Here is a 27289-nt window from a genome sequence, read left to right on the forward strand (position 1 = left end):
CATGATGACAGCTGTGCTCTTATCGCACGCTTCTCTAATTTCCCTTTTTATGCCTTCCCTCACCTCCATATTACTATTTGGAGGCCTATATATCACACCCACTAACGTTTTCCTCCCCTTGCTATTTCTCATTTCTACCCATACAGATTCCGTTTCATCCGAGTTAATATCCTTCCTTTCCATTGCATTAATCCCCTCCTTTACCAGCAATGCTACCCCACCTCCCCTACCTTTTTGCCGATCCTTCCTAAATATTGTATATCCCTGGATGTTAAGTTCCCAGCCTTGCCCACCCTGCAGCCACGTTTCTGTAATCCCAATCAAATCATACTTGTTTACCTCTATTTCCACAACTAATTCATCCACCTTGTTCCTAATGCTTCTAGCATTAAGATACAAAGCCTTCAGGCTTGCTTTTTTCACACTCTCATTATGAATTAGTTTGGCCCTTTGTGTTTCTCTCCTTTGCTTATTGCTTCTTACCTTGCTACCATCTATTTCTGACTTCATATGACTTCCCTCTTTTCCACTATCTAGGTTCCCATCCCCCTGCCAAATTAGTTTAAATCCTCCCGAACCGCCCTAGAAAATATTACCCCGAGGACATCGGCTCCCTCACAGCTCAGGTGTAGACCGTCCCCTTGGTACAGGTCACTCCTCCCCAAGAACATAGGCTGCAGTCCCTCCACAATGACCTCTGCCACCCGGGGGTCACCAGGTTTTTCCATTTTATCAAATCCCGTAACCTGCCCTACTCCATCGAGGAGGTCAGGACCATGACCAAGAGCTGCCAAATCTGCGCCGAGTGCAAACCGCACTTCTATAGGCCGGACAGAGCAAGCCTGATCAAGGCCACCCGCCCCTTCGAATGCCTGAGCGTCGATTTTAAAGGGCCCCTCCCCTCCGCTGACCGCAATGTGTACTTCCTCAACATAGTTGATGAGTACTCCCGTTTCCCCTTTGCCATCCCTTGCCCAGACATGACCAGTACCACGGTCATCAAGTGTCTGAATGACATCTTCGCTCTGTTCGGGTTCCCCAGCTATATACATAGCGACAGGGGCTCATCGTTCATGAGCGACGAACTTCGGCAGTACCTGCTAACAAGAGGTATCGCCACGAGCAGGACCACCAGTTACAACCCCCGGGGGAACGGCCAGGTGGAAAGGGAGAACGCGACGGTTTGGAAGGCAGTCCTCTTAGCACTAAAATCTAAGGGCCTTCCGACCTCCCGCTGGCAGGAGGTCCTCCCTGCAGCACTCCACTCCATTCGGTCACTGCTTTGTACTGCCACTAATGCGACCCCTCATGAGAAAATGTTCGTTTTCCCCCGGAAGTCTACATCGGGAACCTCGCTACCGGCATGGTTGACTTCTCCTGGGCCCGTCCTACTGCGGAGGCACGTGAGGACGCATAAAACGGACCCCCTGGTCGAGCGGGTGCACCTCCTACACGCCAACCCCCAGTATGCCTGGGTGACATACCCAGACGGGCGGGAGGACACGGTCTCCATACGAGATCTCGCACCCTCGGGTACCCCTGAATTACCACCGTTATCCCCCTTACCACCGTTATCCCCCTTACCACTGTTATCCCCCACCACCCCTCCCAACCCAACCCCTGCAGACGGCATGCCAAAGCCCCAGGAATCTTCGCCAACCACCCAGACACCAGACCTGACGTCGGATGCTGCAACACCACCGCTGCCACCACGACGATCAGGACGTCAGACAAGGCCTCCTGATAGACTTAACTTGTAGTACCCTTCACCCTGCCGGACTTCACATTAAACAAGGGGTGAATGTGGTAAACCACTGTATTGTATATTGCCACCTCTGGGTGGCGCTGTGTATGGAGGCATGCCTCAGCTGACTCCACCCACCACTGTGTGGGTTTCGTTCAGACTTGTTCAGTCACTCACGAAGAAGCATGGTCTCTTCTTAGCTAATAAAAGCCTTATTCATCTCTTCTTTCGACTCATCATCTCTTCTTTGACTCATCACCTTTTATGAAGTAATTGATAAGCGTATCAGATGTCCTCCTGTACCTTGTCCAAGTGATCAATGTTTACATGAGCCTACGTAGTGAGTGTTGGCAGGCTATTAGATTCCAGGGGTTGGGGGCATCATGACCGAGGGTGAAGAACTTGTCTATTTGACTGCAAGGTGCAGCAGAAGAACATAAGAATTAGGAGCAGGAGTCGGCCGTTCGGCCCTTCGAGCCTGATCCACCATTCAATAAGATCATGGCTGATCTTCTACCTCATTTCCACTTTCCTGCCCGATCCCCATATCCCTTGATTCCCTTAATATTAAAAAATCTATCGCTCTCTGTCTTGAATATACTCCAACGACTGAGCCTCCACAGCCCTCTGGGGCAGAGAATTCCAAAGATTCACCACCCTCTGAGTGAAGAAATTTCTCCTCATCTGTCCTAAATGGCCAACCTCTTATTCTGAGACTGTGACCCCTGGTTCTAGACTCCCCAGCCAGGGGAAACATCCTCCCTACATCTACCCTGTCAAGCCCTGTAAGAATTTTGTATGTTTCAATGAGATCCCCTCTCATTCTTCTAAACTCTAGTGATTACAGGCCTAGTTGACCCAATCTCTCCTCATACAACAGTCCTGCCATCCCAGGAATCAGTCTGGTGAACCTTCGCTGCACTCCCTCTATGGCAATTATATCCTTTCTTAGGTAAGGAGACCAAAACTGCACACAGTACTCCAGGTGTGGTCTCACCAAGGCCCTGTATAACTGTAGTAAGGCATCCTTGCTCCTGTACTCAAATCCTCTTGCAATGAAGGCCAACATACCATTTACCTTCCTAACTGCTTGCTGCACCTGCATGTTTGCTTTCAGTGACTGGTGTACAAGGACACCCAGGTCCCTTTGCACATCAACATTTCCCAATCTATCACCATTTAAATAATACTCTGCCTTTCTGTTTTTCCTACCGAAGTGGATAACTTCACATTTATCCACGTTATACTGCATCAGCCATTTATTTGCCCACTCACTCAACTTGTCTAAATCGCCTTGAAGCCTCTTTGCATCCTCCTCACAACCCCACCTAGTTTTGTGTCATCAGCAAACTTGGAAATATTACATTTGGTTCCCTCATCCAAATCATTGATATGTATTGTGAATAGCTGGGGCCCAAGCACTGATCCCTGCGCAAGGCATTCCTGATCTGGAAACAGCAACAGAACTCAAGAGCAAGAAAGCAGCTCTACAGATGCCTGAAGGCCGAGGTCCAACAAAAAACTCACGACCTAAAGAACAGATGGTGGGTGGAGAAAGCGCAGGAGATCCAGCAGCTAGCCAACAACCACGACGTGTGTGGATTCTTTAACGCAGTCAAGACCATCTACGGCCCTAGCACCCAAGGTCCTACCCCACTGCGGGCCAAGAACGGAGAGGTACTCATCAAGGACAGAGAGGCAGTCAGTGCCCGCTGGAAGGAGCTCTTTAAAGATCTCCTTAACTGAGGCTCTGTCTTCGACGCGAGTGTCCTCGGCTCCATCCGCAGCATGCTATCCGCCACCAGCTCAGCACAACCCCAGCCCGGCATGAGGTTGAAAAGGCCATCCGACAACTGAAGAACAACAAGGCCTCAGGAGCAGATGGAATCCCCGCCGCGGCACTAAAACATGGCGGAGAAGCACTACTGGCGCGAATACATGAACTCATTTCTCTTATTTGGAAGGAGGAGAGCATGCCAGGGGATCGCAGAGACGCCGTAATCGTGACCATCTTCAAGAAAGGTGACAAGTCCGATTGCGGTAATTACAGAGGAGTTTCCCTGCTGTCTGCCACAGAGAAAGTAATCACAAGAATCCTCCTCAATCGCCTTCTCCCAGTGGCTGAAGAGCTCCTCCCAGAGTCGCAATGCAGATTCCGCCCACTAAGGGGCACAATGGACATGATCTTCACCGTGCGTCAACTACAAGAGAAATGCAGGGAACAGCACCAACTGCTGTATATGGACTTCTTTGACCTTACAAAGGCCTTCGACACTGAGGGATTATGGAGTGTCCTCCTCAAATTCGGCTGCCCTCAAAAGTTTGTCACTATCCTCCACCTGCTTCACAACGACATGCAAGCTGTGATCCTGACCAACCGATCCACAACAGACCCAATTCACGTACGAACCAGGGTCAAGCAAGGCTGTGTCATCGCACCAACGCTCTTCCTGGCTGCAATGCTCCATCTCACCCTCAGTAAGCTCCCCACTGGAGTGGAGCTAATCTACAGAACAAACAGGAAACTGTTCAACCTCCGTCGTCTCCAGTCCAGATCCAAGGTCGCCCCATCCTCTGTCATTGAATTACAGTATGCAGACGACGCTTGCGTCTGCGCACACTGTGAGGTCGAACTCCAAACCATCGTCAACACCTTCACCGAAGCATACGAGAGCATTGGCCTTACACTAAACATCCGTAAGACAAAAGTCCTCGATCAACCTGCCCCCGCCACACAGTACTGCCCCCCGATTATCAAAATCCATGACCAGGCCTTGGACAACGTGGGCCACTTTCCATACCTCAGGAGCCTACTGTCAACAAGGTCAGACGTCGATGACGAAGTCCAACACCGCCTTCAGTGTGCCAGTACAGCCCTCGGTCGCCTGAGGAAGAGTGTTTGAAGACCAGGACCTCAAACCCAGCACCAAGCTCATGGTCTACAGAGCAGTAGCCCTCCTGTATGCTTCAGAGACATGGACCATGTACAGCAGGCACCTCAAAGCACTGGAGAGGTACCACCAACATTGCCTCCACAAGATCCTGCAAATCCATTGGCAAGATAGACGCACCAACATCAGTGTTCCTGCTCAGGCCAACATTCCCAGCATTGAAGCTTTGACCACGCTCGAACAGCTCCGATGGACGGGTCACATTGTCCGCATGCCCGATACGAGACTCCCAAAACAAGCGCTCTACTCGGAGCTCCAACAAGGCAAGAGAGCCCCAGGTGGGCAGAAGAAACGCTTCAAGGACACCCTCAAAGCCTCCTTGAAAAAGTGTAACATCCCCACCGACACCTGGGAATCCCTGGCCCAAAACCGCAGAAAGTGGATGAGAAGCATCCGGGAAGGCGCCGAACACCTCGAGTCTCTTCGCCGGGAGCAAGCAGAAGCCAAGCGCAAACAGCGGAAGGAGCGCACGCCCACCCACCCCTTCAACCACCATCTGCTCCACCTGTGACAGAGACTGTAGATCCCGCATTGGACACATCAGTCAGCTGAGAACTCATTTTTAGCGTGGAAGCAAGTTGTTGGAGGAAATTTTAAAATGGCACCGTAGTGCCTGCTGGAATTCTGGACATTCATTAACATTTTGCAGACACTGGCACAACAGGCAGCTGACTTGATCTGCTTACACCAAACGTGTGATGTCACTTGCACAGAACAGTAATATAATTAAGTTGTTTGCTAACGGTATAATAATATGATCAACTTGTTTTTGATAGAATGTGATTAAGGGTTGCTAAGCTATCGGATTGGCCAAAGTTAAAGAATGCTAAAGTGCCCGATTGGTCAAATGTAATATGGTATCTTTCCTGTTTTTAAATGGTATAAAAGGAGCACGGCTGCTATTGCAAAATTGAGAAGTTTGGTGATCACACCCATAAGGTGTTAGCGCTTCTCCCAGAGCTCTGTAGTATAATAAATACTGTTCTCCTTTGATTGGTGTCCGTGTCCGGTTTATTTAAAGCAGAGAGTTAAGTTGGGTACGTGTCGACTTTGTATATCACTTAGTCCGCTCAGGCACCAATTAATTCTATATCAAAGTCATCCTCGGTTCTGAGGGACTGCCTAAGAGAAGAAGAAAAAACCCCACTAGTCACCGCCTGCCACCCCGAAAAAGACCCATTTATTCCTACTTTCTGTTTCCTGTCTGTTAACCAATTTTCAATCCATGCCAGTATATTACCCCCAATCCCTTGTGCTTTAATTTTGCACACTAACCTCTTATGTGGGACTTTATCAACGGCCTTCTGAAAATCCAAAAACACCACATCCACTGGTTCTCCATTATCTATTCTACCAGTTACATTCTCAAAAAACTCCAGGAGGTTTGTCAAACATGATTTTCCTTTCATAAATCCATGTTGACTTTGTCTAATCCTGTTGATATTTTCTAGGTCTCCTGTTATCACATCCTTTATAATAGACTCTAGCATTTTCCCCACTACTGATGTTAGGCTAACCGGTCTGTAGTTCCCTGTTTTCTCTCTCCCTCCTTTTTCAAATAGTGGGGTTACATTTGCCACCCTCCAATCTGCAGGAACTGTTCCATAATCTATAGATTTTTGGAAGATGACAACCAATGCATCCAGTATTTCCATGGCTACCTCTTTTAGTACTCTGGGATGCAGATTATCAGGCCCTGGGATTTATCAGCTTTCAGTCCCATTAATTTCTCCAGCACTTTTTTTTACTAATACTAATTTCCTTTAATTCCTCCTTCTCACTAGACCCTTGGTTCCCTAGCATTTCTGGGAAGTTATTTGTGTCCTCTTCCATGAAGACAGAACCAACGTATTTGTTTAATTGCTCTGCCATTTCCTTGTTCCCCATTATAAATTCACCCGTTTCTGACTGTGAGGGACCTACATTTGTCTTCACTAATCTTTTTCTTTTTACATACTTGTAGAAGTTTTTACAGTCCACTTTTATGTTCCTTGCAAGTTTATTCTCATACTCTATTTTTCCCCTCTTAATCAATCTCTTGGTCCTTTTTTGTTGAATTTTAAACTGCTCCCAATCCTCAGGCTTGCTACTTTTTCTGGCAACTTTATATGACTCCTCTTTGGATCTAATACTATCCTTAATTTCTTTTGTTAGCCATGGTTGGGCTGCTTTACCAGACTGATACCTGGGATGGCAGGAATGACGTATGAGGAGAGATTGGGTCGATTGGGCTTATATTCGCTGGAGTTTAGGAGAGGGGATCTCATTGAAACTTATAAAATTCTAACAGGACCAGGCAGACTAGATGCAGGAAGGATGTTCACGATGGCGGGGGAGTCCAGAACCAGGGGTCACAGTCTAAGGATAAGGGGTAAGCCATTTAGGACAGAGATGAGGAGGAATTTCTTCACCCAGAGAGTGGTGAACCTGTGGAATTCTCTACCACAGAAGGCAGTTGAGGCCAATTCATTAAATATATTCAAGAAGGAGTTGGATATATTTCTTAAGGCTAAAGGGATCATGGGGTATGGGGAGAAAGCAGGGACAGGGTACTGAATTTGGATGATCAGCCATGATCTCATTGAATGGCGGAGCAGGCTCGAGGGGCCGAATGGCCTCCTTCTCTGCTGCAAAATTCTATGATTTCTGATTGGTGAATTAAAAAAACGAGTAATAGACTCAGTCATTGGCCATGTTTTTGTTTATTCGATTATGGGATGTGGGCGTCGCTGGCAAGGCCAGCATTTATTGCCCATCCCTAATTGCCCTCGAGAAGGTGGTGGTGAGCCACCTTCTTGAACCGCTGCAGTCCGTGTGGTGAGGGTGCTCCCAGTGTTGTTAGGGAGGGAGTTCCAGGATTTTGACCCAGTGACGATGAAGGATCGGCCGATATATTTCCAAGTCAGGATGGTGTGTGACTTGGAGGGGTACTTGGAGGTGGTGGTGTTCCCATGCGCCTGCTGCCCTTGTCCTTCTAGGTGGTAGAGGTCGCGGGTTTGGGAGGTGCTGCCCAAGAAGCCTTGGCGAGTTGCTGCAGTGCATCTTGTAGATGGTACACACTGCAGCCGCGGTGCACCGGTGGTGGAGGGAGTGAATATTTAAGGCGGTGGATGGGGTGCCGATCAAGCACATCATGTGATCTCAATACTCATATTTGCATGGCGTGTGCGGGCGAACTTTAACCTGTGTGTTTGATGGTAAATTAGTTAAGACGAAAAGCAGAGTGCGAGTGTTTATTGATCGCTATGGCTGCTTTACTCCCTTAGTCAATGAACGGTGGGAGATGGTCGCTAAGTAAATATGCCCGAGAGTGATACATTTACCTGTACTGTATGTAAGGCATTTTCGACTAAAATTAGTGCACTTGGCTGAAACAGTATCGTCGTCCCCTCACCTGGGGCTGGTCAGCGGTTTCTATTGAATAAGACTGGGTTACAGTTATCACAGACGGCACCACTCCCCACATCGACCGAAGGGACCAAGACTCATTTGGAGGTGAAGGACAGAGGAGGAGAAAAAAGTAAATTAATCTAGACAAATACTTTATCCATCAGAAATCTATTGAAAAAGCAGTGTCCTGTTCAAAAGAAATCCATGAGGGGTAATCGGACTGTGCAGCTACAAGCTTGTTTCCATTTTGGTCGTGTCCACACAGCAGCTCTGCAGGAGTTAAAATTTAGAAAGAATGGATTTGGTACAATTCGATCAACAGTGTCCGAGACACAGCCCAGTGGGTCTGATGGGCACGTTGTTCTCGGTCTCACCAGCCCGTAATCTGCGGTCAGTGGCGAAGCAAAGGCGCTTGTCGCCGGCCCTGAAGTAAGCTTCCCGTAAAGACCTCGCGATCTCTGTGGCGAGAAGTTCGGCTTTTCCGGTGTTTCGTTGAGATCAGTGTAGGTTAACGGGGAAGCCCCAACGTGAGCTGCTGTGATGTCAACAAGCTGTCTGAGCAGACAATCACAATGCAGAATGCTCACAGACCCGGGAACCAGGAAGCGAATAAGCTCCTTTTATTCTAACTTTTTTTAAATGTTGAGAGAGCAAAAACAAAGGTTGAGGCTCTCACAAAATTTAAATGAGTGTTTCAGGGCCATAACGTTTAGCAGTCGATACGCTGGGCCAAACCTGCCTCTTAATAATCACTGGCCTCTCAATCCACATCACTTAAAACAGATTATCCGCTCATTATCACATCGCTGTTTGAGGGATCTTGCTGTGCGCAAATCACAACATTACAACAGTGACTACACTTCAAAAGCACTTCATTGGTGTGAAGCGCTTTGTGACGTCCTGAGGTTGTGAAAGGCGCTATAGAAATGCAAGTCTTTTTTAATAACTTTCCCTTGCTTCCTTTACAGGAGAGGGGACGGACTCTGCTCCGAACGGAGACGCAGCTCCTCCATTAGCTGAAAGGTAGAGGAACACCTCTGTTTCTTTGCACAGTTCTGGTCTCCATATTATAAAATGGATATCGAGGCACTGAAAGAGGTGCAAAAAGGTTTTACAAGGATGATACAAGAACTGAGAGGTTATACTCATCAGGAAAGATCGAACAGCAGCCCCACTCTACCCTCCCCCACTCTACCTCTTCCCCCCCCCTCACCTCTCCCCCCCCCACCTCTCCCCCCACTTACCCCTCCCCCTCACCTCTCCCCCCCCCACTTACCCCTCCCATCCCTGCTTCTGCCCCTCCCCCCACCATCATTGTGACCAAGACCAACTGACGTGGAACGGACCAAGCACTGAACCAGGGACATTACTGGTCTGAGTGACGGATGGGAACCTCAAACAATGAAGCCATTAGGAGACCAATCAGTCTCCAGCCAAATGAAATCAGAATATTCAGGTTAACTAGCATTACTCAGACTAATACATGGTCATTTGATTATAATGATTTTCCCCATCCACAATTACGCATTTGTAACGATACACATTTATTATCTACAAACTGGACCTCATTTACAGATTGTTGTGTAAAATAGTACAGTTTATAAAATGAATATATTAAATTCTTTCATCCATTCGCTGTGAACTTTATTACTGTTAACATAAAACACCTTGAGAGTAGAATTCCTCTGTCAATAATTTTACGTGGAAAGGGTGAAGTGAGCGCAATAGAGAATCCTCTATTTTCCATTCACACCAACTTTCACGGTACAATTATCGACACGGTAACATTCCGACCCTTCAACTTCGAACCACGAATAAGAACGGAGTCCAGTACCGCGCTTGTTTTGGTTTGATGCGCGCTTGACAAGGATTTGTGAACAAAGGACCGGCATTCATTAGGCAAAGTTAATGAATGAGTTCTTGATTCAGTGTAGCCCTATAGTCACTCCATCTGGATCAGAGCACAAACAGTTCATTTGTTCTGTCAAATATTCTCACCGCCAGTTCAGCAGTAAAAGGGTCAAAGTGCTATGCGGAGTATTCAAGACTGCCCCCCAAAAAATTGTGTTTTTTTTCCCACCACATTTAATCAACAAATTTACACAGGAAACAGGGATTTATCCAGCATCCATTTCCCAAGAGTCCGTGTGAACTCAGACTCTAGTTAAATATTTCAGTGATTTTTTTATAGTTAGAGTCAGCAATCAGGCGTACATCGATTTTAGTGGATATAAAATTGTCTCTAAAATGAGTAAAAATAAGTACATACAAGATCTGGATAAATCCCTGATTAGAGACACTCATTGTTCAGAGACGCTCTGTATCCCTTCGATCAGACATGCTCCCTCGCCTTCCCCTTCGATTAGAGACGCTCCCTAGCCCTCCCTTTTGATTAGAGACGCTCCCTCACCCTCCCCTTCGATTAGACGCTCCCTCGCCCGCTCCTTCGATTAGAGATGCTCCCTCGCCCTCCCCTTCGATTAGAGACGCTCCCTAGCCCTCCCCTTCGATTAGAGACGCTCCCTAGCCCTCCCCTTCGATTAGAGACGCTCCCTAGCCCTCCCCTTCGATTAGAGACGCTCCCTAGCCCTCCCCTTCGATTAGAGACGCTCCCTATCTATCTCCAAAGCAAAAGGGTCCGTTACTGTCAGCACCTCGCAGTGAAAACAATCAGCAAAATAAAGGTTAAAAATGGTACACAATTTTTAATAAATTGGACCAGTGTGCGCGTCAGAATGGAAGATCCCATTAAAAAAAATGGATTTTCTTTCACACAATTTTTGTTGAGTATAAAATGGTGTCACGGCGACCCGAACTGCTCGTAGGTGTCTCAGTTTAGGCAGTTTTGGGGATTTTTTTTTTGCCTCACAAGGTTTTCCCCTCTCCTGCTCTTCCTGGATTGACCAGCAGGTAGCGGTGTTTCTCTGCGATGAAATCGATGGTCCAAGAACAGAGGAGAAAGAGCTTCCAAAAGACAAACCGCCCCAGTCCAGAGGGGAGCAGCAGCTTTATCATCATCAAAACTAAATCTTCTCTAGTGTTAAGTCTCGGCTTTCTTTATAAATATCTGGGGGAAGAAAAATCAAATATTGTCACAAATTGTTTAGTGATAAAGGCACAATGTTTTTTTAAGCATAGAATGTACAGCACAGAAACAGGTCACTTGGCCCAATTTGTCTACGCTCCACACGAGCCTCCTCCCACCCCTCTTCATCTCACCCCATCAGCATAATCTTCTATTCCTTTCTCCCTCATGTGTTTATCTAGCTTTCCCCTTAAATGTATCGATGCTATTCACCTCAACCACTCCCTGTGGCAGCGAGTTCCACATTCTCGCCACTCTCTGGGTAAAGAAGTTTCTCCTGAATCCCCTATTTGGGTTTATCAGTGACTGTCTTATATTGATGGCCCCTAGTTCTGGTCTCCCCCACAAGTGGAAACATCTCTACGTCTACCCGATCAAACCCTTTCATAATTTAGGATCTCTCAGGCCACCCCTCAGCCTTCTCTCTTCCAGAAGAAAGATCAAACAGAAGAATCCAAATACAGTAGAGGATTACACCAGTAGAGAGAGACAGCACACAAATCTAGAGAGATTGTATTGTTGCCGTTCCGGGTATTAGTCAGTCCACATCTGGATTACAGCGAGAAGTTCTGGTCAAAGTTATAGGATATTCTCTGGCTCAGTGGGCAGCACTCTCGCCTCTGAGTCAGAAGGTCGTGGGTTCAAGTCCCTGCTACAGAGACTTGAGCACAGAAATCGAAGCGGACACTCCCAGGGGAGCGCTGCACTGTCGGAGGTGCCATCTTTCGTAGGAGACATTAAACCGAGGCCCCGTCTGCTCTCTATTGGAAGAAGAGCAGGGGAGTTCTCCCCGGCGTCCTGGGGCCAATATTTATCCCTCAACCAACATCACTAAAACAGATGATCTGGTCATTTATCACATTGCTGTTTGTGGGAGCTTGCTGTGTGCAAATTGGCTGCTGTCTTTCCTACATTACAACAGTGGCTACACTTCAAAAGTACTTCATTGGCTGTAAAGCGCTTTGGGACGTCCTGAGGCCGTGAAAGGCGCTATAGAAATGCAAGTTCTTTCTTTCAAGATACTTTTAAGCTGTGACCGTAAATCACCAGTGTAACAACAACAACTTGTATTTATAAAGCGCCTTTAATGTAGTAAAACGTCCTAAGGTGCTTCACAGGAACATTATCAAACAAAATTCGACACCGAGCCACATAAGGAGATATTAGGAACAGGTGACCAAAGCTTAGCCAAAGAGGTAGGTTTTAAGGAGCGTCTTAAAAGGAGGGGAGAGAGGCGGAGAGGTTTAGGGAGGGAATTCCAGAGCTTAGTGCCGAGGCAGCTGAAGGCACGGCCGCCAATGGTGGAGCAATGGAAATCCGGGATGCTCAAGAGGCCAGAATTGGAGGAGCAGAGATATTTCGGGGGGTTGTGGGGCTGGAGGAGGTTACAGAGGTAGGGAGGGGGCGCGAGGCCATGGAGGGATTTGTAAACAAGGATGAAAATTTTAAAATTAAGGCGTTGCTTAGCCGGGAGCCAGTGCAGGCCAGCGAGCACAGGGGGTGATGGGCGAATGGGGCTTGGTGTGAGTTAGGACACGGGCAGCAGAGTTTTGGATGACCTCAAGTTTATGTAGGGTAGAACGTGGGAGGCCGGCCAGGAGTGTAAGATGGTCAAAGAGAGTTACCTCACTAAGTATCACCCAGACCGGCGAGTCCGACAGGGTGGTCAGACGAATACCCTCCAGTGGCCCGAACAATGGGTCTACCTCTCCCTCGGCGATGCCATTCATGAAGGAACCTGAAACACAAAGACCCGTTAAGCCACGAGGCATCACCCGTGGGCAATTATTCACCCTATTCTCTTAGCCCAAGCTGTGCTGAGCCCTGCAACTGGCTACGCTCGAGGCTGCCCATCAAGCGTGGGTCTGTTCGATGCAAAGTTATGTACAGCATCTCGAGGCTGTGCAACAGGAGTAGAAACCTCAGCAGTGACACAGAGTGTCAGCTGGGGCTCAGTGGGATCAGGTCCCACTTCAGGGGCTTGAGCACAAAATTCTGGGCTGTCACTCCCACTGCAGTGCTGAGGGAGCGCTGCACTGTCGGAGGTGCCGTCTTTCGGATGAGTGCTGTGGCATTGAGTGCTGCTAGAGTTTGGTAAGTGGGAGAAAAGTCATTTAAGTGTATTTTGTGAATTTTAGTGTGTTAAAAAGTTAATTATTTGAAGTGAGTTTAATTTTTTAAGTGTATATTAAACTGCTGGGGAGTTTAAACCAGAAGTAGAATCCAGGTATGAAAGGGGCGGGACTAGTGCTGTTGCACAGAGTGCTGTGGCATTGAGTGCTGCTAGAGTTTGGTAAGTGGGAGAGTTCGGGCAAGTGGGAGGTGAGGGTGTGTTTTTTGCTCTGTTTCGTTCCCCACTCCCAGGCTTAGACAGCACTGCGGAAGCGGAGCAGCGAGACGAGTCAACCAAACAGGCCCCACAGGCAGTATTCAAGGAGGAGGTTGGTGATCAGCTGGTTGGTTGGTTTTCTTCCTTCTCTTTTATACCTTTAAGTTGGTAAGTCCTATTAAATAGTGGTGTAATATTATCATCTATCTCGGGGCAGAGGGTCTTCATAACTAATAATAAGAAATTTAATTAATTACATAGATATGGGTGAACAGGTGATGTGTCACTGTTGCGAAATGTGGGAGCTGGTGGACCCCATTGAGGCTCACGGTGATTACATTTGCGATAAGTGTTTGCTGCTAGAGGAACTCAACCTCCATGTTAAAGAGCTTGAGACCGAGCTTCAGACACTGCGACACATCAGGGAGGGGGAGAAGTTCCTGGACTCCATGGCCCCGATTTTCGGCTTGTGTGGGGAATGGTCGGATTTCCCCGAATGTGGGGTTTCTGACACATAAAAATGTGTCAGCCAGCTCCATGCAATTTTCCCTCAAGTGGCCAATTAATTCCCAGCATGTGGGAAGCCTTGCTAATTGTCCAATTCAAGTCAGAAATCCCCACACTATGATGTCATCATTCATGGTGCTTTCAAAGCGTCCAGCAAGCTTCTCCACCTCTGCAGGCTTCTCAACCACTCTTGCACAATGGCAGAGGAGCCTGCACCAGCTGCTGCCAGCGGCAGAGGCCGAGCTGCCTTCAAATTCGACGAGGCTTCACTGCAGGCATTATTGGATGGGGTTAGGGCCCACAGGGAGGTCTTCTTCCCTAGGTCAGGGAGGAAGAGGTCTCCCACTGAGACCAATGCTGCATGGATGCAGGTGTCAGCAGATGCCAACTCGCTGGGAGTCACCAGAAGAACCTTGGCATTACATCTCTAACTCCTTCCTTTACTCCCCCACAGTACCATCCAGAGCCCCCGTCCTCACTGTGGAGGAGGAAGAGGCTGTGCAGCCAGACTCCTCAGAGGAAGCTCCAACCTCTGAGGGCGCAGCATCAGCAGAAGTAAGCGCACCCAGCACCAGCGCAGACACTCACACCTCGGGGGGACCTTCAGGACATAGAGTAGTGTTGTCACCTGGTGTTTCACAGCTCACAAGTGAGCCTCAGCAGATTCTGAAAACAGGGACAGCAGTGGAGAGACCTCGTCGGAGGGCGCAGGACTCTGCCAGCTCAGCTCAGCTGTGCTGCATGACGACCCTCTGCCTCTGGGTCCATCCACAAGAGAAGAGGTGATGGATCTCCATGCACAGATGCAGGAGTCTCTGGCAGGTTTTGTCTCCAGGGTCGCTGCGAGTGCTGAGCAAATGGAGGAGTCCATAGCGACCATGAGCAGAGCGTTTGTGGAGTCAATGGCGCATGAACGCATCACCATGGAAAGGTTGGCAACCTCCATGCAGGAGATAACTCGCCAGGGTACGGAAAACATGGTGAGTGCTCATAAGAGAATGACATCTCTTGAGGAGCGTTGGCCATCTGTTGAACAGAGAAACCAGATCTTCATGGAAGTCCTTCTGAGTAGGATTGCCAGTGCAGAAACGGGTCCCACTGGCCCCCTAAAGCGCAGCAAGGTGCTCTCAAGCCACTTCCAAGCGCTGGCCCCTTCTGGCCTGTGCAGCTTCAGGTGAGTGAGCAGCAGCCTGGTGCTCATCCTGCTGTTCCTGGTTCTGCTGCTGCCGCCTCTGCTGTTGGAGATCCTCTAATGCCAGGAAGGGAACGTCCCAAAGGCCTCCCATGCTTTTGGCAGATGCCTCCGTTGAGGGGGCGCTGAGTTAGGGTGGTGAGAGGGGCTTCCCAGGAGCTCACACTGGAGAAGTGTGTGAAGCTCCAACTTTCTGCAGCTGCTCCTAAGGCTTCAAAAAGTTCCCCCAAGCCTTGATCAACAAGGTCCTGCAGCCTGCAAATGCTGCCTCTTTAAATATCGTCAGCCCTCAGCGACCTGCTGCTGCAAGCAAGCAAGCCAGCTGTTTTCACGCCAGCTCTCAGCAGCGGGGTTCCCCGCAGGCGGGTTTCAGGTGGGGAAAGCCCCAAAGTCGCAACGGCACGGGAAAATCCACTTCAACAAGCAGATAATTGCTTGTTAGTGCTCCGACGACCAGTCCCGCCAGCGGCGGCCGTGACTGAAGCGGGGCGCGCGGAAACGGCAGTCCGAAAGTCGGACGGGGCGGGGAATCAGGCGGTTGGGGGGGGGGGGGGGGTGGGTGGTCGCGACCTGCTTTTTCACCGATTTTCGGCCCCTGGCCGCATGAAAAGCCGCCCGACAGCGGCCAGAAAATCGGGGCCTATGTTTCAGGAGGTGGTCACACCTATGAAATTAATAAATGCAGATGTAGTCCGTGGTCAGGGACAGGACAGTATGACTACGAGTGAGGCAGGTACAGGGATCCAGGAGGTAGTGTTGAAGGAGCCGCAGCCCTTGCTCTTGTCAAGCAGGATCGAGGTTCTTACTCCCTGTGAAGGCGGGAGCGGGGACCGCAGGGAGGATGAGCAACCTGACCACAGCACCGTGGTACAGGGGGCCATTCAAGTGGAGGGAGTAAAAAGAAATGTTGTAGTGGTAGGGGATAGTATCATTAGGGGGATAGATAGGGTTCTCTGCAGTCAAGAGCGGGAGTTCCGAAGGCTGTGTTGCCTGCCCGGTGCCAGGGTTAAGGACATCTCTTCTGGGCTGGAAAGAAACTTGGAGTGGGAGGGGGAGGATCCAGTTGTTGTGGTCCATGTTGGTACAAATGACGTAGATAGGACAAGGAAGACGGTTCTGTTAAAGGAGTATGAGCAGCTAGGGGTCAAATTAAAAAACAGAACCTCAAGGGTAATAATCTCTGGATTATTACCTGAGCCACGAGCAAATTTGGCTAGGATAAATAAAATTAAAGAGTTAAATGCGTGGCTCAAAGACTGGTGTGGGAGAAATGGGTTTTGCTTCTTGGGACACTGGCACTAGTACTGGGACAGGAGGGAGCTGTTCCGTTGGGACGGACTCCACTTGGCCAGTGCTGGGACTAGAGTCCTGGCGAATCATATAACTAGGGCTGTAGAGAGGGCTTTAAACTAATTAGTGGGGGGGAGGTTTCTAGAGAGCAAATAATAGAAATGACAACGGAGAAGGTCATAGACTTAGGTAGCAGTGGGGGAATTAAAAAACAGAACAGGTCAGGAAGGGACAGAAGGTATGGAGTAAAAGGTAAAGTACTAAAAGGGGAAAAAACAGGAACTAAGTGACACAAAACATATTGGAAAGTTCTTTATCTGAATGCACGTAGCATTCGTAACAAAATGAATGAGTTAACGGCACAAATAACTACATATGGGTATGATCTTGTGGCCATTACAGAAACATGGCTGCAGGGTGACCATGACTGGGAATTAAACATACCAGGTTATTTAACAATCAGGAAGGACAGGCAGGAAGGGAGGGGAGGTGGGGTGGCTATGTTAATAAAGGAAGGAATCACTATAATACAGAGAAATGATATTGGGTCAAAGGAGCAGGATAGTGAAACAGTTTGGGTGGAGATAAGGAATAATAAGGGGAAAAAAACACTAGTGGGCGTAGTCTATAGGCCTCCGAACAGTTGCAACTCTGTTGGACGGAGTATTAATCAGGAAATAGTTGAGGCTTGTAATAAGGGAACAACTATAATTATGGGGGATTTTAACTATCATATTAACTGGACAAATCAAATTGGGCAGGGCTGCCTTGAGGAAGAGTTCATTGAGTGTATTAGGGATGGGTTTCTTGAGCAGTATGTAACTGAACCGACCAGGGGGCAAACAACCTTAGATTTAGTACTGTGTAATGAGACAGGATTAATTAAAAATGTCCTAGTAAAGGATCCCATTGGAATGAGTGACCATAACATGGTTGAATTCCATATTCAATTAGAGGGTGAGAAGGTTGGATCTCAAACAAGCGTGCTGAGCTTGAATAAAGGAGACTATGAAGGTATGAGAGCGGAATTGATTAGAGTGGACTGGGAAAATAGATTAAAGGGTAAGACGGTACATGATCAGTGGTGTACATTTAAGGAGTTATTTTACAACTTCCAAAAAATATATATTCCACTGAGGAAAAAAGGGTGTAAAAGAAAAGATAGCCATCCGTGGCTAAGTAAAGTAATTAAGGATAGTATCCGACTAAAAACAAGGGCATATAAGGTAGCCAAATCTAGTGGGAGGATAGAAGATTGGGAAGTCTTTAAAAGACAGCAAAAAATAACTAAAAGATTGATTAAGAAAGGGAAGATAGATTATGAAAGTAAATTAGCAAAAAATATAAAAACCGATAGCAAAAGTTTCTATAGTTATATAAAAAGAAAAAGGGTGGCTAAAGTAAATGTTGGTCCCTTAGAGGATGAGACCGGGAAATTAATGGTGGGAAACATGGAGATGGCAAAAACGCTGAACAAATATTTTGTATCAGTCTTTACGGTAAAGGACACTAAGAATATCCCAACACTGGACAAACAGGGGGCTAAAGGGGGGGAGGAGCTAAATACGATTAAAATCACTAAGGAAGTGGTACTTGGTAAAATAATGGGACTCAAGGCGGATAAATCCCCATGACCTGATGGCTTACATCCTAGGGTCTTGAGGGAAGTGGCGTTAGGGATTGTGGATGCATTGGTAATAATTTTCCAAAACTCCCTGGACTCAGCAAAGGTCCCGGCAGATTGGAAAAGTGCTAATGTAACACCCTTATTTAAAAAGGGTAGTAGGCAGAAGGCTGGAAACTATAGACCTGTTAGCCTAACATCTGTGGTTGGTAAAATGTTAGAGTCCATTATTAAGGAGACAGTAACGGGACATTTGGATAAACATAATTTAATAGGACAAACTCAGCATGGTTTCATGAAGGGGAAGTCATGTTTGACAAATTTGCTCGAGTTCTTTGAGGAAGTAACATACAGGGTGGATAAAGGGGAACCAGTGGACATAGTGTATTTAGACTTCCAAAAGGCATTTGACAAGGTGCCACACAAAAGATTATTGCTCAAGATAAAAAATCACGGGATGGGGGTAATATTCTGGCGTGGGTGGAGGATTGGCTCTCTAACAGAAAGCAGAGAGTTGGTATAAATGGTTCGTTCTCAGACTGGCAATCAGTAACTAGTGGTGTTCCGCAGGGGTCAGTGCTGGGTCCCCAACTCTTTACAATCTATATTAACGATTTGGAGGAGGGGACCGAGTGTAACATATCAAAGTTTGCAGATGATACAAAGATGGGAGGGAAAGTAGTGAGTGAGGAGGACATAAAAAACCTGCAAAGGGACATAGACAGGCTAAGTAAGTGGGCAGAGATTTGGCAGATGGAATACAATACTGGAAAGTGTGAGGTTATGCACTTTGGCAGGAAAAATCATAGAGCAAGTTATTATCTTAATGGCAAGAAACTGGAAAGTACTGTAGTACAAAGGGATCTGGGGGTCCTGGTGCACGAAACGCAAAAAGTTAGTATGCAGGTGCAGCAAGTGATCAAGAAGGCCAATGGAATGTTGGCTTTTATTGCCAGGGGGATAGAATATAAAAACAGGGAGGTATTGCTGCAGTTGTACAAGGTATTGGTGAGACCGCACCTGGAATACTGCATACAGTTTTGGTGTCCATACTTAAGAAAAGACAACCTCTCGAGTCAGTACAAAGAAGGTTCACTCGGTTAATCCTGGGGATGAGGGGGTGGTCATATGAGGAGAGGTTGAGTAGATTGGGACTCTACTCATTGGAGTTCAGAAGAATGAGAGGCGATCTTATTGAAACATATAAGATTGTGAAGGGGCTTGATCGGGTGGATGCGGTGAGGATGTTCCCAATGATGGGTGAAACTAGAACTTGGGGGCATAATCTTAGAATAAGGGGCTGCTCTTTCAAAACTGAGATGAGGAGAAACTTCTTCACTCAGAGGGTGGTAGGTTTATGGAATTTGCTGCCCCAGAAAGCTGTGGAAGCTACATCATTAAATAAATTTAAAACAGAAATAGATAGTTTCCTAGAAGTAAAGGGAATTAAGGGTTACGGGGAGCGGGCAGGAAATTGGACATGAGTCTAGGTTCGGAATGGTCATGGCCCTGTGGGTAGTGGAGTGGGCCCAGGGGCCGTGTAGCCTGGTTCTGCTCCTACTTCTTGTGTTCTAATTCTCTGTTAGATTTCAGAAGATGGTTTTATTCCTGTTCCTGGCTGGGGTGGAGATCGCCTTTACAGAAGGTAAGTACTGTAGAAAATATAGGGACAGAGTGATCTCCTGGAAGAGTTTCGATCGCCTAGAAGGGTCGGAGAGGAATTTCCCAGATTTTTTCTCCCAAATTGGCCATTGGGTTTTTTAACTGGTTTTTCGCCTCTCCCGGGAGATCACATGGGTTCGGGTGGATGGAGAGTGATAGAAGATTTGAGGTTAGGATCAGATCAGCCATGATCTTATTGAATGGTGGAGCAGGCTCGAGGGGCCGATTGGCCTACTCCTGCTCCTATTTCTTATGTTATGTTCTTAAACCGAGGCCCCATCTGCTCTCTCAGGTGGACGTAAAAGATTCCATGGCATTTGATGTAAGAAAACTACTAGGCACTTGGTCTAAGCGTTAAACAAAGCTTTAATCAACTGTTTTACAACATGGAGGTCTAGTTGTGTCCGTCACTAGTTCCTGTTAAGAATGTCCTGTGCAAGCTGGGCCCGTGCCCGAGTATTTATACTCTCCCTGGACAGCGCCACCCGCAGGCTGCTCAGTTGATTCATGTCAGCATTATTTCAAAGAAGAGCAAGGGAGTTCTCCCCGGTGTCCTGGCCAATTTATCCCATAACCAACATCACTAAAAACAGATTATCTGCTCATTATCACATTGCCGTTTGTGGGATCTTGCTGTGCGCAAATTGCCTGCTGCGTTTCCTACATTACAACAGTGACTACATTTCAAAAGTAATTCATTGGCTGTAAAGCACTTTGGGACGTCTGGTGATTGTGAAAGGCGCTGTAGAAATGCAAGTCTTTTTTTTTAAGCACTAAATATTGTACATCACTGTGTGAAACAGTCTTACCGATTCGGATATACCCGTCTTCCGTTCTCTGGTACTTGGGAGACTTCTCTTTACCATCCAGTAAGGTTTCCTTCCCCGACTGCACCGTCTGTGAACCAAAATAATAGAGTCCATTAAAGGTAATCGGTATATCGTTGTCTAAGATATTAATCTTCCCAGTGTAATACTGCAGAACCTACATTGACCGACACGCTGACCTACATTGGCTCCCGGTCCGGTAACGCCTCGATTTTAAAATTCTCATCCTTGTTTTCAAATCCCTCCCTATCTCTGTGACCTCCTTCAGCCCCACAATCCCCCCAGAGATCTCTGCGCTCCTCCAATTCTGACCTCTTGTTTCTCCACGATTTTAATCGCTTCACCATTGGTGGCCGTGCCTTCAGCTGCCGGGGCCCCGAGCTCTGGAATTCCCTCCCTAAACCTCTGCGCCTCGCTCTGCTCCTTTAAGACGCTCCTTAAAACCTCCCTTTGACCAAGCTTTTGGTCATCTGTCCTAGTATCTCCTTCACAGAAATCACAGAAACCCCACAGTGCAGATAGAGGCCATTTCGACCCATCGAGCCTGCACCGACACATGTCCCACCCGATCTCTGTAACCCCTACACCAACACATATTCCACCCTATCCCTGTAACCCCACGTATTTAATCCCCCTAACACTAAGGGTCAATTTATCATAGCCAATCAACCTAACCCGCACATCTTTGGACTGTGGGAGGAAACCGGAGCACCCGGAGAAAACCCACGCAAACACGGGGAGAATGTGCAAACTCCACACAGACAGTCACCTGAGGCCGGATTCGAACCCAGGTCCCTGGCGCTGTGAGGCAACAGTGCTAACCACTATGCCACCGTGCTCCTTATGGGGCTTGGTGTCAAATTTTGTTTGATAACACTCCTGTGAAGCGCCTTGGGACGTTTTACTACATTAAAGGTGCTGTATAAATGCACGGTGTTGTTGCTGGAAGGAATAATGCACCCTTACCCCCAAGCACCCACTCAAAGCAAATGGTACCCCTGAATGGGTAGGGAAAGGAGGTGAAGGGAAAAGCTACTGATAGTTATCCAGTGATCCTTTTTGGAGGCTGCACTCATGAACGAAGGCCAAGGTTAAGACTTGGATTATTCAACCTTTCATGGTCGAATTGCCTGTGGACAGTCACACTTGAAGGTGGAGAGATTATTTAAATAAAACTGGTAAATAAACAGTGACTCATGCACTCCCACTATTCTCCTCAATACGTACATGAACAGGAGGAGGCCATTCATTTAGATCATGGCTGATCTGTACCTCAAATCCATTTACCCTTTGCTCCATATCCCTCGATACCTTTAGCCAACAAAAATCTATTGATCTCAGTCTTTAAACTATTCAGTTGACCCCCAGCCTTATCAGCTTTTTGGGGGAGAGAGTTCCAGATTTCCACCACCCTTTGTGTGAAGAAGTGCCTCCTGACATCACCCCTGAATGGCCGGGCTCTAATTTTTAAGGTTATGCCCCCTTGTTCTCTGTCTCGCTAGAAATAGTTTCTCTCTATCTATACCTATTGGATCCCTTTATCATTTTAAACACCTTGTTTAGATCACCTCTCAACCTTCTAAGCTCAAAGGAATACAAACCATAAAATAATGAAGACCGAACTCACTCTCTATATACAGTGGCCTAGAAATTCAGTATAGCCACGTTTGGGGCGCTACAGCCGGGCGGCAGCTAAAGTTTGCGCCCGGCGCAACTTCGCGCCACCTTCGCCGATATTCAGTGGCATCGCCCCAAGAGGTTGCTGCTGCGCTAAAACAGGCGATGCACGACTATCATTAGGCGCTAAGCCGGCGGCCCGGGGCGATACCCCCGAGGGCGGGCGCAGCGCAGGTGCGGCGAGTTGCTGATTGACGGCAGACAACTCTGGCGCCGGTGAGCTCTTAAAGGGGAAGGGTGGATTTGTTTGCCTGCCACGCCCTGCACACTGCAGCCCTGAAGCAAGGCCTGACCACTGCTGCTTGATCTGTACAACGCCCAGGACTATGGAGAAGGCCAGGGAGAGAGCGCAGCGCTTCAGCGACGGTGACCTGAGGGTGCTGGTTGGCGCAGTGGAGCGCAGGTGCCATGTTCTGTTCCCTGAAGGTGGCAGGAGGCCGCTGCCCAGCGCCTATAGGAAAGCCTGGAGGGAGGTGTCAAACAGGGTGACCTCCAACAGCGTGGTTGCCAGGACTCCTGTGCAATGCCGGAAAAAGTTCAACGACCTCACTCGGGTTGTCAGGGTGAGTACCCTTTCCAGTGTCCTCCTCATCCCTGCATGTGCACCTCAGTTTATGGGCAAAGGGACCTGAAAGCCCTAATGCCCAGCCCTCATCCAGCAGCTATGGGACTGTCATGAAAATCACTTGCACATTCAGCACTTTGCACACTGTACAAGCTATTCGACCATGGGAGGCAGTACAGCCAAGATCAGGGCTTCACACTGTCAGGGCTAGTCCACCATGGGAGGCAGTGCAGACAAGATCAGGGCTTCACACTGTACTTAGAGGCCGTCCTTTCTCTTGCAGGGCAAGGTGGCGCACAACCGAAGGCAGCAGCGTGAGACCGGGGGAGGCCATCCTGACCTCAAAGAGCTCTCCGACCTGGACCAACGTGTGGAGCGCATTATGTCAGGCCGGCTGATTGGCCCCGTCGCCAGTGGAGATGCCGACCCTGTTCTGGGCCCCAATGGTAAGGGCATCACCTTTTTGACCTCTCTCTTTCCACTTGCGCCTCAGAACAGCATCCTTTGCCACTGTCTGACCAATGCAGTGCATAGCAGCACTCATGCCTCCCTCGCTGCCGCCCTGTCCTCACTCTAAAGCAACTCTTGTGCCTCCCTGCTTTCAGATGCTGAATCGCCAGGTGAGGAGGCAGGCCCTCAACCTGGCACTGTGAGTGAATCGGAGGGTGAGGAGGAGGAAGAGGAAGCCGGACCATCAGTGCCACCCTCAGCCGAGGCAGCCCATGGCGATGATGGGGACACGTCTTCCCTGGAGGGGAGCCAGGGGGAAGGGTCGAAGGAGAGTGAAGCTCCGGGGCCCAGCGGCCTGCAGCAACGCGGGAGGGGTGGGGAAGCTCGGCGGACTTCTCCCTGGAGGGTGAGTGCGGCCTCCAGTCCTGCGACGGTGAGCGCAGAGGAGGTGCGGCTCCTAAAGGAAATGGCCGCCCAGGCTGAGCGCAGGCACACTGAGCTCATGGCTGCAGTGGCAAGGATGCCTGACTCCATAGAGTCACTGTCAAGGAGTGTGCAGGAATTCAGGGCAGCACAGGCGGCTTCTAGCCAAGTGCTCAGTCGTGCCGTCCATTCACTGGCTGGTGTCATGCGGACACAGACCAGGGCCACACGGGCACTAACTGGTGCCACCCTCGCTGGATCGGCCAGGCATCGCCAGGGCACTCGCCGCGCCGCAGCAGCCCAGCAGTCTGTGCTTCAGCAGATTGCTGCGCATGCTGCAGTGCTGGCCCGTGCGAGTGCCACTGTCTCAGGCGACCAGGGAGTACCTGTGATCTGTCAGGTTGGCAGCATTCCTGCAGCCGACACTGCCACTCCTCCATTGCAGCTGCCACCAGCCGCTGGACAGACTGCTGCCGCACAAGCAGAGTTGGAGCAGTCAGCAGCCGGCCCCTCCAGGGCCAGAGCTGGTCCAGGCCGACCCCCAAGGGCATCTGCCGTCTCGCCATCTGACCCTCAGCAGCCTTCCCCCAGCCTTGCTGCAGCTACTGGGGTCCCATTGAGGAGGAGCTGCAGGGCGGGCAGGGGCCAGTCACGGATGCGAAAGGCATCACCCTCGCAGGGCAAAAAGTAGAAGGTGTGCCCAAATGTTTTGTTTCACTTGTAAAGGCCGAGACTGGTTGATTTGTGTTTTTTGAAAGGCCGAGACTGGTTGATTTGTGTTTTTTGAAAGGCCGAGACTGGTTGATTTGTGTTTTTTGAAAGGCCGAGGCTGGTCGATTTGTGTTTTTTGAAAGGCCGAGGCTGGTCGATTTGTGTTTTTTGGGGGGGCTTCTCTCCATTAGTTTGTTATGTGGGAAGGGCAGAGGTATCAAAGTAATAAATGTTCTTAAATCGCACTGTCCATGCTTTCTTTTGGAAGTTCTGGTTGCCCTGCTCGGCTGAGGGCTTGTGGAGCAGCTACATTCATCTTGTGCCATCAGCCATTCCCTGCGAGGAGGCCTAGAACCGACGTTCAATAAGCCGCCGACGGGCGGCCCTTGCACTTTCTGCCTCCCTCCTGTGCTGGTCCTCCTCCTCCTCCTCCGGTGGTCCTCCAATGTCTGGTGGCAGTGGCTGAGTCCTGCGGATAGCCAGGTTGTGCAGCATGCAGCACACGACCACGAAATGGGAGACTCGCTCAGGCGAATACTGTAGGGCTCCTCCGGAACGATCCAGACAGCGGAACCGTTGCTTCAGGACGCCGATTGTTTGCTCAATGATGTTCCTGGTTGCTTGATGGCTGTCATTGTATCCCTCTTCAGCAGGGGTGCTGGGCGCACGGAGCGGGGTCATCAGCCAGGTGCACAAAGGATAGCCTTTGTCCCCGAGAAGCCATCCTCGTGGGTGAGGCTGGGCCTGGAACATGTCTGCCACAGAAGTCTGGCGCAGGATGAAGGCATCGTGGCTGCTGCCTGGAAAGCGGGCATTGACAGCTAGGATGAGCTGCCTGTGGTCACACACCAACTGCACGTTGAGCGAATGGTAGCCCTTCCGGTTGCGGTAATCCTCGGCATTCTCTAGAGGTGCCCGCAAAGCCACATGCGTGCAGTCAATGGCGCCCTGCACCATGGGGAAGCCCGCTAATGCTGCAAAGCCCATTGCACGCTGTTGCTGCTTGACAAGGGCCATGGAGAAGGAGATGAACTGACGTCTCCTTCTGAAAAGGGCATTGGTCACCTGGCGGATGCAGCAATGTACGGCAAACTGGGAGATGTTGGAAATGTCCCCAGTAGCGGATTGGAAGGAACCGGTGGCATAGAAGTTGAGAGACACCGTCACCTTCACTGCCACCGACAGAGACGTCCTGCTCCTCAGATGTGGCTGCAGATCTCCGCGAAGCAGGTGGCAGATCTCAGTGACCACCGCCCTTCGGAATCGCAGCCTCCGAACACACTGCTCGTCAGACATGTTCAGATATGAGAACTGCTGGCAGTATACCCTGGGTGGGTAAGGCCTCCTTTGCCGACGCCTGTTGCCCCCTCTCCATCTGGCCATGACTGCCACTCTCTCACGGCGTCTCTGAGCCCTTTGAATGCAATGGAGAAGGCCAACGTTTGCACCCATTGCAGCCCCCATTATATGTTTCCAATCAATGATATGGCTCTGAAGGCTGGGGGGTCTAGAACAAGGGGTCACAGTTTCAGGATACGGGGTAGGACAGTCAGGACTGAGATGAGGAGAAATTTCTTCACCCAGAGGGTGGTTAACCTGTGGAATTCTCTACCACAGAAGGCTGTGGAGGCCAAGTCACTGAATATATTTAAGAAGGAGATAGATAGATTTCTAGACACAAAAGGCATCAAGGGGTATGGGGAGAGAGCGGGAATATGGTATTGAGATAGAGAATCAGCCATGATCATATTGAATGACGGAGCAGGCTCGAAGGGCCGAATGACCTAATCCTGCTCCTATTTTTCTATGTTTCTAAGTCAGGAGTGTGATGGAATATTCTCCACTTGCCTGGATGAGTGCAGCTCCAACAACACAAGAAGCTTTACACCATCCAGGACAAAGCAGCCCGCTTGATTGGCACCCCATCCACCACCTTAAAAAACATTCACTCCCTCCACCACCGGCACACTGTGGCTGCAGTGTGTACCGTCTACAAGATGCACTGCAGCAACTCGCCAAGGCTTCTTCGGCAGCACCTCCCAAACTCACGACCTCTACCACCTAGAAGGACAAGGGCAGCAGGCGCACGGGAACACCACCACCTCCAAGTTCTCTTCCAAGTCACACACCATCCTGACTTGGAAATATATCACCGTTCCTTCATCGTCGCTGGGTCAAAATCCTGGAACTCCCTACCTAACAGCACTGTGGGAGCATCTTCACCACACGGACTGCAGTGGTTCAAGAAGGCAGCTCACCACCATCTTCTCAAGGGGCAATTAGGGATGGGCAATAAATGCTGGCCTTGCCAGCGACGTCCACATCCCAGGAACAAAATGTAAAAAAAAATTGCTGAATGGGTGTTTAATTGGCAAATGAATGTCAATATAGATAAGGGAGAGGTGGTGCATTTTGGCAAGAAAAATAAGGAGTTCACATACTGCTGGGAAAGTAAACGTCTAAATGGGGTCAAGGAGCAGAGGGATCTGGGGGGGGGGGGGGTACAGATTCACAGATCACTAAAAGTAGCGACGCTGGTTACTAAGGCCATAAAAAAAACAAGCACTGGGTTCATTTCTAGGGGGATAGAATTGAAAAGCAGAGAAGTTCTGTTAAACTTGTATCGAACCTTGGTTAGACCACACTTGGAGCACAGTGCACAGTTCTGGGCTCCATATATCTTGGTTAGACCACACTTGGAGCACAGTTCACAGTTCTGGGCTCCATATACCTTGGTTAGACCACACTTGGAGCACAGTGCACAGTTCTGGGCTCCATATACCTTGGTTAGACCACACTTGGAGCACAGTGCACAGTTCTGGTCTCCGTATTATGAAAAGGATATAGAGGCACTGGAGAAGG

General features: G+C 49.0%; 1 protein-coding gene across 1 annotated transcript in view; it reads right to left on the minus strand.

The window, feature by feature from the left end:
• Positions 1 to 10764: 10764 nt before the first annotated feature.
• mgat4b (alpha-1,3-mannosyl-glycoprotein 4-beta-N-acetylglucosaminyltransferase B) overlaps positions 10765 to 27289 on the minus strand; it is a 373057-nt gene continuing 356532 nt past the window's right edge. Inside the window, exons 13-15 of the mRNA XM_085996041.1 lie at positions 20584 to 20671; positions 12796 to 12908; positions 10765 to 11152 (exon numbers count right to left, since the gene is read on the minus strand). Coding sequence (XP_085852167.1) covers positions 11126 to 11152; positions 12796 to 12908; positions 20584 to 20671 — 228 coding nt within the window. The 3' untranslated portion in view covers positions 10765 to 11125. The remainder of the gene's footprint in view (positions 11153 to 12795; positions 12909 to 20583; positions 20672 to 27289) is intronic.

The sequence above is a fragment of the Somniosus microcephalus genome, chromosome 8 (genome assembly GCF_052327205.1).
Source record: "Somniosus microcephalus isolate GS21.2 chromosome 8, FLI_Smic_1.0, whole genome shotgun sequence".
Taxonomy (NCBI): domain Eukaryota; kingdom Metazoa; phylum Chordata; class Chondrichthyes; order Squaliformes; family Somniosidae; genus Somniosus; species Somniosus microcephalus.